This window comes from Myotis myotis, unplaced genomic scaffold (assembly GCF_014108235.1).
Source record: "Myotis myotis isolate mMyoMyo1 unplaced genomic scaffold, mMyoMyo1.p scaffold_m19_p_8, whole genome shotgun sequence".
NCBI classification, from domain to species: Eukaryota; Metazoa; Chordata; class Mammalia; order Chiroptera; family Vespertilionidae; genus Myotis; species Myotis myotis.
In genome coordinates, this window is record NW_023416390.1 from 2,247,551 (window position 1) to 2,262,600 (window position 15,050).

The 15,050-nt window shown below is 46.8% G+C and overlaps 1 protein-coding gene across 1 annotated transcript in view; it reads right to left on the reverse strand.

The window, feature by feature from the left end:
* The window catches only part of COL5A2 (collagen type V alpha 2 chain), a 139,513-nt gene that overhangs the window by 66,035 nt on the left and 58,428 nt on the right, over positions 1 to 15,050 (reverse strand). Inside the window, exons 2-3 of the mRNA XM_036319022.1 lie at positions 3,812 to 4,036; positions 481 to 494 (exon numbers count right to left, since the gene is read on the reverse strand). Coding sequence (XP_036174915.1) covers positions 481 to 494; positions 3,812 to 4,036 — 239 coding nt within the window. The remainder of the gene's footprint in view (positions 1 to 480; positions 495 to 3,811; positions 4,037 to 15,050) is intronic.

Here is a 15,050-nt window from a genome sequence, read left to right on the forward strand (position 1 = left end):
ACTAATTCCTTCCCTCTCTCCCTCTCCTCTCTCCCCTTTCCCTCTTTCCTCTCTCCTTTCCCTCTCTCCCTCCCTTCCCCCCTCCTTCCCTTCCTCCCTCCCTCCTTACCTCCCTCCCACTCCCTTCTTCCCTTCTTTCACTCAGTTAAACATCTATTGCACTTCTAATGCTTAAGGCACATATACTAAGTACTATGATAAACAGAAGTAATTCATAGGTTAATGTGACACAGCCTCGATCCCTATGGGCCCACTGTCTTCTGGAAGGAATAGCTATAAACAAGAATTAACAAAGCGCATAAAATAGAAGCATCTGTAATCTGTAAGCAAGAAGCTGCACTGAGCTCATGTATTTATCTTTGGATGGTACTTTGTACTTTATGAAAGGGTTCCAAACACTTCAAAAGCACAGTTCTTTGTAGACAGTATTAGGATGAAAAAGACACTTACAAAAATGGAACTATGCAAAATAAAGCTTACCTTTCTTCCTCTACCTGTAAAAAGAAGAGAATCAATGTTATTTTATGCAGAAATAGTTTCTTTAAATCTCCTAAATACTTCTTTTAATAATAGGTAGTGTTTTTTTCCCTATCACTAGTGAGCAGAACTCAAAAGTTGTTTGGGATCAATGTATCCGTAAGAGGCAAAATCATGCATCCCTTTAGAGAATTGTGACATTTAAAAAGAAATTCTTCATATCATTTATATAGCATTTAAAGTTCACTAAATTACCGGAGGGCCGATCGCATCCCAGCCATTCCCCCCACCCCCCTCAGAACCCCACCTGTGCACGAATTCATGCACCGGGCCTCTAGTTAAAATTATACTGAAATATTTTAGACACTATTCTCTGCTTTTGTTTCTATATTTTTTTGAGTAGGCTATTCATTGAGTAGCAAGCCCAACTATATTAAAGGTACACAATTTACAGTAAAAACCTCCTTCCCTCTTGTCCCCCTCCCCCGATTTCCCACATTTCACCCACAACAGGGGGGGGCACTATTCTTAATTTTCCTATTATCAGTCTTCCTAACCAAGAATGTAATAGAACATCCTGTTTGTTAAAGTCATCATTTGAATAAGTCATGTTCTACAGTTTTCTTCAGATAGATCTCGAACAGTTTGTGTTAAATTTATCCTTAGCCACTCTATCCTCCCTGTTGTTATTATAAATGAAGATTTTTATTCTCATTATTTATACTATGGCTAGAGGCCTGGTGCACAAAATTCGTGCAGGGTAGGGTCCCTAGGCCTGGCTAGCGATCAGGGCCAATCCAGGCCTTCCTTCCCTCAGCTGCCAGCTGCTGGCTGCCAGCTGGGGCCTTTCTTTCCTGGCTGCCGGCTGCTGGTTGGGACCTTCCTTCATTCCATGCCACACCCTGGTAGCACATGTCATAGCAAGAACTCCTAGTCTGTTGAACTCCCAAGGGGACAATTAGCCTTTTATTATATAGGATGTAATCGCATATAGTAAACCTACTAATTTGTTTATTTCACACTGCCCTCTTACTAAAATCTTTTATTTTTGTAGTGTGTGTGTGTGTGTGTGTGTTGTGGGGTTTTTTTTTACTTCATTCTCTTCAGTTTTATAAGCACATGATTTTATTTTCTGCAAATTGATCGTTTTATTTTCTCTTTTCTAATTTCTAAATCTCTAATTTCTCTTCCTATCTAGTTGCTCGCTCAGGTACATTCAATAATGTAGAATTGCTGCTGTGATAATGAATCCTTGTTTTACCTCTGAGTTTGGAGAGAATGCTTCTATTATTAAACATTCTTTTTCCTTGGTTTTCCAAAAGATTCTTTCTTTTTCCTTTAAGTTTAATAATTTACTAAGATAAGTCTCTATATGGATTCTTCTGGGTCAACTTTTTCAGACACTTGGTTTCCCTTTGCAATATTAAAATTAAAGTTTAATATTACTTCAGAAAAGTTTTCTTCTATTATACGATCATCTATGTTTGTTTCTTCGTTGGGGGTTCTTCTTCAGGGATATAACCTGTCTCGTGTATCTATTACTTCCTCTCAAATCCTTTTCCTTTTTTCCCTCCTCAGCACTGTTTTCTATGTCCCTTCAAGCATTTTCTGCAGCATCACTTCTCCTGTGCTGCCTACGATTTCACCTGCATGTCTCCATTATGATTGTGGTTTCCTCTCTATTTCCTTCCGCATTACATTTTTTTGCATTTCTAATTTATGGCCTTCTTTCTCAGAGGCAATTACTTTATTCAGTTTTATTTAGTTTATGATGAAAGGTTTTGTCGAATGATTTCCCTGTTTTGTGATGATATAGTTAACTGAGTTTACCTGTTCTTGATCACATAAATTTGGTTAAACCTCCCACACTTTTTTCTCATTGTATCTTTGTATCAATGCTCGTGCCAGGTTTTTTTGGTTGTTGTTGTCACTGTTTTGTTGATATTCACCTGGGAAGGAGCTGAGATTTCCTAAACCAGCTATTTGCAGGAGGTGGAGCATTTGGCTCTGTTTTTGATATTTGCCATCATTGCCCAACGTACTACTCCCTGATCCCCACCGACTGGATTTTACTTCACTCCTTGGGGTTCTTTGAAGAATGCATCTGCTGCAGGCAGCCCTTACGTATCTTGCTTTAAGCCTCTCCATTCTGCCTTCCTTATTACTTCCCCAAAATGTAAGTTTAGATACTTATTCAAGGCACATTGTTACTTGAATGCTTTCCAGGAGGAGCACTGATCAATTACTGTCTAACTGTGAAAACGTCATTGCGTTTGCTGTGACTGGCAATGGCATTTGGGGTAAAAATAAAGCCTGGGCACTGTCTTGGCCATGACGCTCCACGTCTCCACTCATGAGCCGTAAAACGATGACCTAGAACTCTAACATCAACCTCACCTGTTCCTTAAGACACATACATGTAAACTTGTTTCTCTCATATGTGAGCTTTAACACATGTTCTCAGACATGCAGTCTATGCTAAACGCACGTAATTTTCTCTCAAGAAAGTTTTAAAACCAGTAGTTTACACCACTGTTTCTCCAGGATATACATCCATTCTCTTTTCTTTCTCTGCCAACGTTAAAAACATTCTGAGCTAATGTTCTAGAGCAGCGGTTCTCAACCTGTGGGTCGCGACCCCTTTGGGGGTCGAATGACCCTTTCACAGGGGTCACCTAAGACCATCGGAAAACACATATATAATTACATATTGTTTTTGTGATTAATCACTATGCTTTCATTATGTTCAATTTGTAACAATGAAAATACATCCTGCAGATCAGATAGTTACATGACGATTCATAACAGCAACAAAATTACAGTTATGAAGTAGCAACGAAAATAATTTTATGGTTGGGGGTCACCACAACATGAGGAACTGGATTAAAGGGTCACGGCATGAGGAAGGTTGAGAACCACTGTTCTAGACGGTTCTGTGGCACGCAGTTACTTTAGGAATCATTCTTCTACCCCCAAGGGCTAAGTTGGCACCAGGGAAAATAAATGTTTGGTTTTTTTCAGATTTTCTCTCAGCACATTAATCAATTTCATAGAAAATCAACAAATGCCTTGGAGGCACCCGCACGGACAGGTAACAAATGGCCGCCTAACATGGTACAGGGAATTCTCAGCTTAGACATAACTACTCCAAACTCAGCCAAAACACCCTGGTTTTTAAAAAGACAGGCAATCACTAAGAAAGTGGGTGAGCAGAGTCCTGGACCCCGACGACCACTGAAGAGCGGCTTAACCATTCTCCGGAGCTGCTGGGTCTGTTGGCACCGCCACTGCCAGATGAGCCCCGGACCAGGCCCGAGCAGCCCAGCGTGCTTACCGAAGTGGGTGCCGCCCCCTCCGGAGGTGTGTGGGCAGACCGGGCAGCACTCCCCAGCGGGCGTGATGGGGTCGGCACACTCCAGCACCTCCTGGCACTGGATCTTGTCGCAGAGAATGGCCCCGTTGTCGCAGACGCAGATCTGGCAGGGGGCGGGCTTCCAGATGTCCCTGTTTAAGTACATCTGGCCGTTCTGAGTGCAGGCTATCTCTTCACCATACCCTTCTGGAAGGAGAAGGAGAAGAAAGGTTAGTGACCTCCTGAAAGTTCAGGATCGGGAAGTAGTGGAGAAGAGGAGTCGTCCTGTGGCTCCTAACGAACTCTGGGCAAGCAGTGCCTCCCAAGTGTGCAAGCACAGATGAACTGCCTTCATTTGTATTTACATCCAAGCAACGTGCAGCTCACAGTGAGATGAGCACGACACTGCATCCTCGCTGATCGGGGAGCAGGTGAAGTGATCAGAAGGAGGGAAGGCTTCGTTTTTGACGGTATAAATGACAAAACATGGGAAGAGTGCCAAGGAGGAATAAAAACAAAACACTACAAAGGCGAGGAGAGTAACAGTCCCATGGGGAATTCGAATGAGTCTGGTGGGAATAGAAACCCCACCTTGGAGCCTATACCTTACAAAGTACTTAAAGAATTAAAATTGGCCTGCTCTGAATATGGACCTCTAGCTCCTTACACACAAACCTTGGTAGAAACCCTAGCCAGTAAATGGATGACTCCTTATGATTGGTCACAGGTTTGTAAATCCTGTCTCTCAGGAGGCGATTACTTATTATGGAAAACTGAATATGATGATCTTGCTAAGAAAGCTGTAGCCACTAGCGAAAAAACCAGAAAAGGAATAACCCTAGACATGATATTAGGAGAAGGTGATTTTAACACGGCTCAGGAGCAAATGAATATGCCCACAGAGGCACTTACCAAAGTAACCAGTTGTGCAGTAAATGCCTGGAAATCCCTACCTTATACAGCAGGAAAAACAACCACCCTTACAGAGGTTAAACAGAAGGTCGAGGAACCATATCAGGATTTCCTTTCTCGCCTCATACAGGCAGTCAAGAGAGTAATCAATAACAAAGAGGCAGCCGATATCCTAATCAAACAACTGGCTTTTGAAAATGCTAATAATACCTGTCAGGCTTTATTAAGGCCGATTCGCAGAACAGGAACTATAAATGATTTTATAAAACAGTGTGCTGATGTAAGTCCAGCATTTATACAGGGTGTAGCTATAGCTGCAGCTCTCAAAGGGGAGACATACCCTCAATATGTACAGGCTATAGGACAAGCCAGCAATAATACAGGTAATAAAAGAAATATGAACTGCTACTCTTGTGGCTTATCTGGGCACTTTAGCAGAGAATGCCGAAATAAAAATAATAATACTCAGGCCAGATGGCAAGCTCCTCGACAGCCTGGAAATACATTAGGGAATAATATTAATCCTCCAAAAACCGTTTGTCCCCGATGTCAGAAAGGATTCCATTGGGCAAAAGAATGTAGATCAAGATACCATAAAAATGGTCGGCCTTTAAACTCTACAAATAGCTCCCAAGGAGGTTATATCCCATCACCTCAATTGGGAAACTTGAGAAGGGGCCAGCCCCAGGCCCCTGCAATAATAGGGGCATCAACCTTCAACCCCTTTGCAAATTTCGATCAGTCAGTGACCTCTTCAGGGCAACCCCAGGCAGTGCAGGATTGGACCTCCACTCAACCACTCACGCAATACTAACCCCAGACTCTCCGGTAGCAGCCATTCCTACAGGAGTGTCTGGGCCGCTGCCTGAGGGAACTGTAGGTTTAATATTAGGACGGAGCTCCACCTCGTTACAGGGGATCTTAGTCATCCCAGGAGTTGTTGATGCAGACTACACAGGAGAAATACAGATTTTACTTTCCCCACCCACCACAACTATACAGATTCAGCCCAACCAGAGAATTGCCCAATTACTCCTGTTACCAATACATAAAATAGGGACAGCTGTTACCCAGGAAGCTAGAGGGGCCAGAGGCTTTGGATCTAGTGATGCAGCATTTTGGATACAAGAAATCCATGCTACTAGACCTACAAAAATTTTACAAATTCAGGGAAAACCAATTGAAGGTCTATTGGATACAGGACGCAGACTCACCTGTGTGGATTCCAGACCGTCTAGTCCGACCTTATGTCTCACCGCCCGCCATCTCTGCCTCATCATAGCACACCTGACCAGTGCCCGTCTGCAGCAGATGTGCAGCCCTGAGCTGGAACAATCTGTCCATTGGGAGGATCACATGTGCCTCCATTTTGTCTTTCCACATGTCCCAGCTTTGCCCCACATCGCCTTTCCTTTTTCCTTTTTTTAAAATCTAACTATTTGTTTGCTGGTTCTTTGGCCTTTCTCCTTTTTTCCTGAACACAGCGTTTTCTAGAATCTCCCTACCCTACTGTTCCAGGAAGGGCACCTCCCTTTTATGCCGTGACTAGGGGTGTTTGGTATATGCCCCATACATGGAGTTGTCTTGGGCCAAGAGCCTGACATCCTGGGCTGAGAAAGCCCTGTTCCAGGACTCTCCTTTGTCCTGTATTGGCGCCTCTTACCCTTGTGCCAAGAGGGACCCTCTTCTTACAATCCAATTGCCCATAGCTGTTGCCTGAGCTCTCTGTTCATGCTGAGGTTGAAGCCTCATGGTGGCTGGTATCATGGATCTGTCTCTGGCCCAATGGCGTAAGCTGGGCCCTCTCTAGAGAAGAAACCTGAGTTCCCTATGATCAATGCCAGAGCCCCGCCAACAGGCGAGGGAATCCAAAGGCAGTTGCTGGGCATGGAGGCCAGAGGGACATAGGCTATCAAGGAGACAAAACTGAACCTCACATCACCCTACTTGGCCCAGAGATGGCTGGTAGTCAACGACGGGTAAGACTCCACAGGGTGGGGCAACCTAAGACAGGCACAGTCAGGGGCCAGTAGGAGAAAACTTGGGGTGCAACAAAGGTGGGGCACAGACCCCCTCCCCAATGGTGCAGGGGCTTGAACACTCGCCCCTTCTGAGGAAGGTCTCCTGTCCCCATGGCTGCTTCCTGCTTCCCATGCCCAGCTCAGATCGGGACCCAGGTAAAGACAGAGACTGGCTGACAGCAGCTGCCCTCTCACTGCAACAGGACTTGTTTCCCATTTCTACCTGGGACCACAGGGAAAGGGGAAGCTGAAGGAAAGGGCTGTGTCAGGATGCTGCCTTCTTCCCTTTCTTCTCCCTCTTTTTTCTAAACACTTCCATGCCTTGTAGTTCTTTTGCTTTCTCTTCTTTTTCTACTACCCTCCATTTTCCATATCAGCTGGATCCAGAGGGCACAGCTTACTCCTCCTCGGACATCGACACCACCATCAACCACGGCCCTGATGGACCCTTTGATGCAGCCCTTCAACTTGCTGACGCTTCGGGAAGCCTGTCGCCAGTGACGCCGCCCGCTAGCCAGACCAACAAAGACAATCAAACCAACAACTTGAGGACAGCTGAAATCCCTTGACTGAAGAGGCTGGCAACCTTCTACAGGAATGGGGCTCCTTCTGCGCTCCATCCACTATGTTTATAGCTATGTTCACTATCATTGCTTGCCACTCTTCTTCCGAGACTTAAATGGCCCAATCTGAGAGGTGGCCACTGATTTGCATGCGTGATCATTTAAAAAATAAAAAAGGGGGAATTTGCCGGAAGCCGGTCCATCCTTGCTGCTTGACACAGTCGCTGCAGGAAAGAAACATCTGCACAGCATATGTTTCAAGGGACCTGGTGTATATAGCATACTGTTCTTAATATGTTTGCTCCCCTTAGCGCTGTGTGTTTTAACCAAGGTCACCTCTCCGAGAAAGGTTGTTTCCCCAGGTAGGAATTTTTCCCTGAAGTCAGGGAGGGGATGAAACTCCTTAACTAAGTGCCAGGCGGGTAGTTAATCACTACAAACAATCATGTTTAAGCTACATAATCTTTACTCCCTGGAATGGAGATAAGAAACACCCTAACCTTTGTAATAGAAATTGACAGGATTAAAATCAACTGGTATAAATATGGATGTAACAAGACAATAAACAGCAGAACTTCGCTGGAGATCCAGAACAGAACTTGGCTGGAGATCCTGGCTGGAGATCCTGGCTAGGCTGCTGATCAACTGAACACTGTCTCCGTGTCCTTCCTTCTTTGCCGACTCCGTCCACACCTTTGGGGACCCCTGGACCTGATGGGGTTGGACCCCGGCAGGGAAAACGCCATTTCATGTTCAGGCGACCCCTCTGTGCCTTTCGGCTCCCTAGAAGCTTCAGGTTCGCAAATTCCACCACAACAAAGACACCATGTGTCCTTGTACCAAGAAGACAAAGTTTTTTTTAAGCGTATGGGTTGCCTGGCCGGCGTGGCTCAGTGGTTGAGCATCAACCTGTGAACCAGGAGGTCATGGTTTGAGTCCCAGTCAGGACACATGCCTGGGTTGCAGGCTCCATCCCCAGTGTGGGGTATGCAGGAGGCAGCCTGTCGATGACTCTCTCTCATCACTGATATCTCTCTCTCTCTCTCTCTCTCTCTCTCTCTCTCTCTCTCTCTCTCTCTATCTCCCTTCCTCTCTAAAATAAATTTTTAAAAGTACTTATTTTTTTTAAATTATATGGGTTTATTAAAATTAGTTTTAAACGTAAGGTTTAAAAAAAAGAGTAACAGTGTGTCCTCTTTTATGGAAAACATTTACCTTAGACATCCTGAGCTGAAGGCGCTCACTAAGCTGAAACAGAAATGCCAAGCCTATACCGGCAATGCGGTCCTTATCTCTGCATCAACTGAACACTGAAAATGAATTAAGAAAAGCCATGACCAAAACAATACGGCAGCCTATTACACGCCACCTGCCAAATGCTTTCCTATCGTTAGGTAAAAACTGCATGCAGATTTGGAGAATATATACATGCACGGTAATAGCACTTCTATTATTCATCTACCACAAAATAAACACAGACATCACATCTTTAAGCTTGTGTTTCTTAAAAGCAAACGACAGTATTTTAAAACATAAAGCAGACCATGGTATCCCTGCTTAGTTCCTCAGGAGCTTCCCAACTGCTGAAACTCAAACTCCTTTCTGCAGCCCAGGCGCCTCTTAGACCCTGCCCCTGACCCCTTTCCTGGCCCGGCCTTTCCTCCCTGGTCTCGGGTCCCCTCCTCACTGTCAGGGTTTGCCTAGCTGCCCCTCCCCCACAATTCTTCTCTGACAACCTCATAGAAGGGACTTCCTTACCCCACTGATGTGCTTTGCAGAACTCTTTAAGAACCATTTACTCATCTACCCGTTCATTTGTTTTTATTGGATGCAAGGCAATCAACAGTTGCTGAAATGTGAATAGGCGCGGTGCCCTCATAAAATGTACCATGATTAGTATTAATTTGCTTGTTATCTATTTCCTCGTCTCCTCCCCTAGACAGCGTGGAGAGAAGGGCTAGTGTGTCTTGTTCACGGTGGTGTTTCTAAAGTCTGACACCACACTTCGCAGAGAGCTAACATCCAACAAACAGTTGTCCCACGAATGGGTATAAATGAATGAATGAATGATCTAAATTATGGTTCACTAACTTAACTGCACCAGCATTAACTTTGCACTTTACAAAAATAAAGCCAAAAACTTAAAAATGCATCTGAAATTAGTTTCTGAGAGAAACGGTCATTTGTCAGTAAGCAGACTCAATGCTACACGGAACCACCGGTGGCAGTGGCTCCGTGTAGGTACAGACGTGAGCCCACTGCCGTCCCCGAGCTCCGGGAGGCCCTGGGGCGGCTCCTCTCGCGGCTGTGGGACCCTCACACAGTCAGTCTTTCGTCGCAGCTGCTGGCAGAGGGCGACGCCACCCCGTTTCTCTGCTGCTTGGCAGAGGAGCGCCGTCTCCACCTGCCCCCCCCACCCCCCCCCCCCGCCCCGGCCCCGCCCCCAGAAGACCCTATCAGATCGGCCACAGCCGACACTAAGCAGCACGCCCCTCTCCCCCACACACCGCCCTGCGCTGTGCTGCCAAAGGCATTTAGCCCAGCAAAGAGAAACGTCTCCTGCTTCCATAGGCTTTTCGGCAGCACTACCTTAAAAAACAAAACAGAAATTTGTACATCGAATGAGCAGCATTACTTTTAATGAAAAACCACTTTGAAGCTATGTCGTTCTACGATGAACATTTCAACAGAACACAACCTGTATGAACACAGACTTGCACCCATATTCATTAAATGATTCCATTACATAAGTAAATTAATATAACTCTCTTCCTGAAATATCCAATCGCAAACACGAAAGACCGAGGCTGAAAATGAGACACACGCTAAGCTCAGTCGGCTTGCCTTCCCTTCCCACAGCCTGAGGGACAAAAGCGCTCACGTGCTTGCACGGAGGAGTAAGTGTACTAGTACCGCATGTGCAAAACATTGAAAGTACATGTGTTCTGTTCTCAAAAACATATGATTGTGACGTAGATTTTAGCCGCATCAATGAAGCCATTAGCTGCGTGGAAATAGAGAATCTGAACAATAAGCAACACACAAAGTGACCTGCAGTGATGGTGCCGTTAAAGGTCATAAAAGTGGGACAGACCCTTGGGGGCGAGTTCCCTGTTTCCTCAGCTCCCTCTGAGGCGGGTGGGAATGAAAGACTGGTGCCCTGGGGAGTCCTGTGCTGAGTGACATCAGCCAGTCAGAGGAAGACAAGTACACACGACCTCACTCACATGTGGGATCTCATGAACCAAAGAAACTGATGATCAAAAATAGACCCAGAGACACAGAAGCATGGACAGACTGTTGAACCTCAGAGGGAAGGCAGGGGAGGGTGGGTGAGAAAAGGCCAACCAATGAACTTGTGTGCATAGATGCACAATCCATGGACACAGACAAGGGGTGGGGAGGGTCTGGGTGGGGAACAGGGGTGGGCTGGGAGAGGTCAATGGGGGAAAAGAAGGACCTATGTAATGCTTTCAACAGGAAAGATTAAAAATAATTTTAAAAGAGCACACACACACATACGCACACACGCATATGCACACACACGCACATACGCACACATGCATACACACATGCACATATGCACGCACGCACACACACACACAGACTTGTGCTAACTGACAGCAGGTCAGCTTCCTCCTGAGAGTCTGAGAGCATAACCTCAGTCAGGGGCAGAGAAGGGGCCACCGTAATCCCTTTAAATGACCATGTTAAGAATTCAAGTTATCCTCTGAGTCATCGCTGGCCCTTTTCCTCAGAGAATTTATAATTAAATCTCAGATGACGTGGAAAGTGCGCTGGCCGCTGCTAATGGCAAGGAGATGAAAAACCACACGCGCTGGAGCCGCCTTCCTCCCCCGCAGCAGGTCTGTGCCCGTCACAGGGCTGAGACTCAGAGAACGGCAGACGCGGACGGGGAGCTGGACGGGGAGCCGGGCAGGGAGCACCGGCCTCGGAGCCTGGCTGGGAGCACAGCAGGGGAGCACCTTGTGGCTGGCCGCCTGTCCTCCACGCGGATGTTTATTTAAATGGAAGAAAGAACAGGACACAGAAAGCAAACTGCGGCCAATGGGCAGGAAGGTGTCCTGACAACTATTTTACGAATAGCAACATGATAAAAAATAACTAAGCATGACGTGCGGGAGAGAGTCGACACTGCCCTCCCGGTTCCTCCGCGCAAACCGTAAGACTCACCCCAGCCGACATGCACCTTTGCTAAGGCCTAGAACTTGAAAAAAGGATTGGTCTTAAAGTACGTGGGCAAACAAATCTTTTTTATAAAATCTGAAAAGGAATTCTAAAACCTTGATATTGTAACACTTGTATTTTTTCTATTTATGTTCCTTTAACTACCCTAAAATTGAGAAGGGCGGGTACATATCTGATAGTATTGCCATTATTTTGTCATCTCTGTGCTGGTGTAACTTCTAAAAATTTTATCTTCCAAGCTACAGGATTCCTTTACCTTGACCAAATGTTCTAACCAATCGGACCGATCCACAGTGAGGTCATTGCCACAGACTCCGTGGCACTGGCATCTTAGAGACGTATCTCATCTGACAGCATTTTATTTGCGGGAACTCAGTTGTCCTCTGCTTCTCACATATCCTCAGAGATTTGTCTCTTCAGCAGGCTTCTGTGCTTTTAAATTTAGTTATAAGAATTCAACTCCTAATCACTAGATGGCAGACCAAATCTACCATCTCATTATAATATATAATTAGAGGCCCGGGCGTCAGGCCTGCTGTTTGAAAACCTTGGGCCATGCCACGGGGCCACATTCTGTTATATAATTACTAGAGGCCCAGTGTACGAAATTCATGCAAGGGGCTCAGCCCTCACAGCTCTGGCTTCGTCCGGAAGGTCATCTGGAAGGACATCGGTTTAATTAGCATATTATGCTTTTACTATTATAGATACTCAGGCAAAGAAGCCCTCACAGCCATGACCATATTGAAACTTGACTGTCAGGAGGGAGGTGGTTGTATCTTCAAATTGAATTATGGGATCGACCTAGGGAACTGGAAAAACATATGCCCTCTAAGTCCCTAAGCCCACACTGGACACTCCCCAGACATGAGTGGAAGCTCTTCCGTGCAGAAATAGATGCTCACGGGTCACAAACACAGCAAACCAGGGTGGGTCCATCGCTCTCCTCCCTGGCAGGGCCTCCTCGGGAGCCAGACGTGCCCTCACCTCCGTGCCGCACGCCCAGGCCCTCCCATCAGCCCTCGGTAGAAGCACCTGCTGCGCAGATGGACGTGCGAGTGAGCGAAGGAAAGGAGGAGCTCGCTCCCTGAGTGCCTGTTAAAAATAGCGTGACTCTGTCCTCTTCCCCAGCTGCCCGTGGGAGATGTGCACTGAGGACGCCGGTTTTGAAAGAAAGGAAAATGGGCCACTCGCGGCTCTCGCCAGGTGTGTCCCTGGTGCCTGGACCTGTGTGCCCAGGAAGGAAGAAGATGTGTCAGTCCCGGCGGCTCAGGGCTGAGAAGGATTTTCAGAAAGCTGCACAGCCCCTCGGCCTCCCTGACCTGCGGGCCTGGGCCTCCTGGGGCTGGAAGGTCTGCGCTCACATCTTAGCACCCCCCTGGCTGTGCAGCCTGGGCGCGGGGAGCAGGGCACTGCTGGCCGGTCCCGACGAAGGGGGCAGACAAGGCTTCAGGGACCAGGAGGCAGCGACAGAGCAGCCCCGTGGTCCTCTGGCCTGAACCCCGACGCTGCCCTTCCCAATGCCCAGCCTGGAGACCCCTCCGAGGAGCCGCCCTGCCTGGCTTATCCTCCCGCAGAGGGAGAGGCAGAGGTGGGCGCCTTCACTTCTCCCTTCCGGCCCTTCTGGGAAAGTGCCCGCGATTCCACATCCATCGCTTCTCTTTCCATTTCTGGTCCCGGACTTTGCAGCCGCCAAGAAGAGCTGAGGGCACCAGGCACACAGGCTGGCGGTCCTTTCCCGCCTCCGCCTCAGGTCTGGGAGGAAGGCCCTGGTGCACCTGGGTGAAGGGGGCGGGTGGGTGAACAGGGAGCGAGACCGTGGGCTTTTGCATCACTGGGTCTCCAATCCACCTCCAGTCTTGCCTTCCCAGCGAGCCCTCCAGTCTCCTTGTAGGGAGGTCATTCAGATCCTAATTTCTGGTGTTTTCCTCCGCTCTGGTACGGCACCAACGGAACAAGATTAAGCATTTCATGACTATCTGAGCTGAATTAAATTGCTATTAGACTAAGGACGATCCTAGTTTATATGCTAAATAGAATAAGAATTAATTTTGAAAACATCTCGTGAAATCTGAGTAAGGAGACAGCTCACACACAGTAAATGCAGAACATACAAATAACACGAGAATACACTGTCTACAAAGCTGGTTAGCTTCTCCAGTGCCCTCACCAGACGTGTCTCAATCCACAGGCAAAGGCGTGTCAGTTAACTAGTAAAACTGCTGTTCTAACTTGACTTAAAATGGAAAAAATAAAGAGGGAAATCTCTCATATGAGGGACTGAAGTTTCTTTCCAGGTATCACTGGGAAATCTGAACGGTCGCGGCCAAAACGTGAAACTGGAATTACTCCCCGTGCCCAGGCGGCCATCCGCAGCCTCGTCTGGAAAACCAGTTGTCAGGCGGCTAACGCTCTGACATAGATTTCCCTCCAAAAACATGGCCAAGTGCTGAATCGCTGCAAAAACACCACCGGAGAGTGGGGCCTGCCGAGACTAGAAGTCTCGGCAGTAACTTCTACAGGACGCCCATTGCTGATGTTCCTCTTCAGGGGTAAATTAAGTACCAGCATCAGTGCTATGCCCATGCGTATGCCTAAATGCACCAATAGTTCTGTGGGTTTTGAATGAAGTCTGTTTACTTAATCTCTCTCTAGAATTACACTGCTTGAAATAAAGAGGAGACAAAAACATCTACCTAGCTCTTTCTCTTTCAAATAGGTGAGAAGGCATTTTAGAATCAACTCAATGCTGTATTTTAGGGTTTCTCTGTAGCTGCACTTTGCTTTCTTTCTCTCTCTCCTGATACAAAAGAAACATCAGGCCTCTGGAGAAAATACAGACGTTGTAGTCAGTTTTATCCTGCCCACTCATCCTCTATAATCTTACTAGAGGCTGATGCACGAAAATTCATGCACTCGGGGGTCCCTCAGCCCGTCCTGTGCCCTCTCACAGTCCGGGACCCTCAGGGGATGTCCTACTGATGGCTTAGGCCCACTCTGCGGGAGGTGACCAGGCAGCCCATCAGGGGAAGGCGCCGGCCGGCACAGCCCTGTGCGCCCCCCATCGCGGTCCCCTTTCTCTGCCGCTGGCACATGCCTTGTCTGGCCTGGCACCACCTGCTCGCCGGCCCCGCCCCCTGTCGACTGGTCAGTCCACAGTTCAGTCAATTTGCACATTACGCTTTTATTATATAGGATTCTTTGCTCACTGCCCTTGTCCTGACCAAGTTGTAATCATCTTTTCCATGAACCTCACTCTGACCACCTCACAAAAATTTGAAAATTACCACATACACATACACACACAAACCCCCATGTCACTCTCAATCATACACACACACCCATATTACTTTCAATTATCCAGCCTCTGTTCTTTTTTCCTTTTAGTGGCGTATTTATCACTTTCAAACCTACTATATTAGTGTATTTAGTGTTTATTGTTTATCTCCCCATGGTAGAATTATAACATCATAAGGACAGATCTAATTTATTCTGGCTTATTCATTGATATATTTG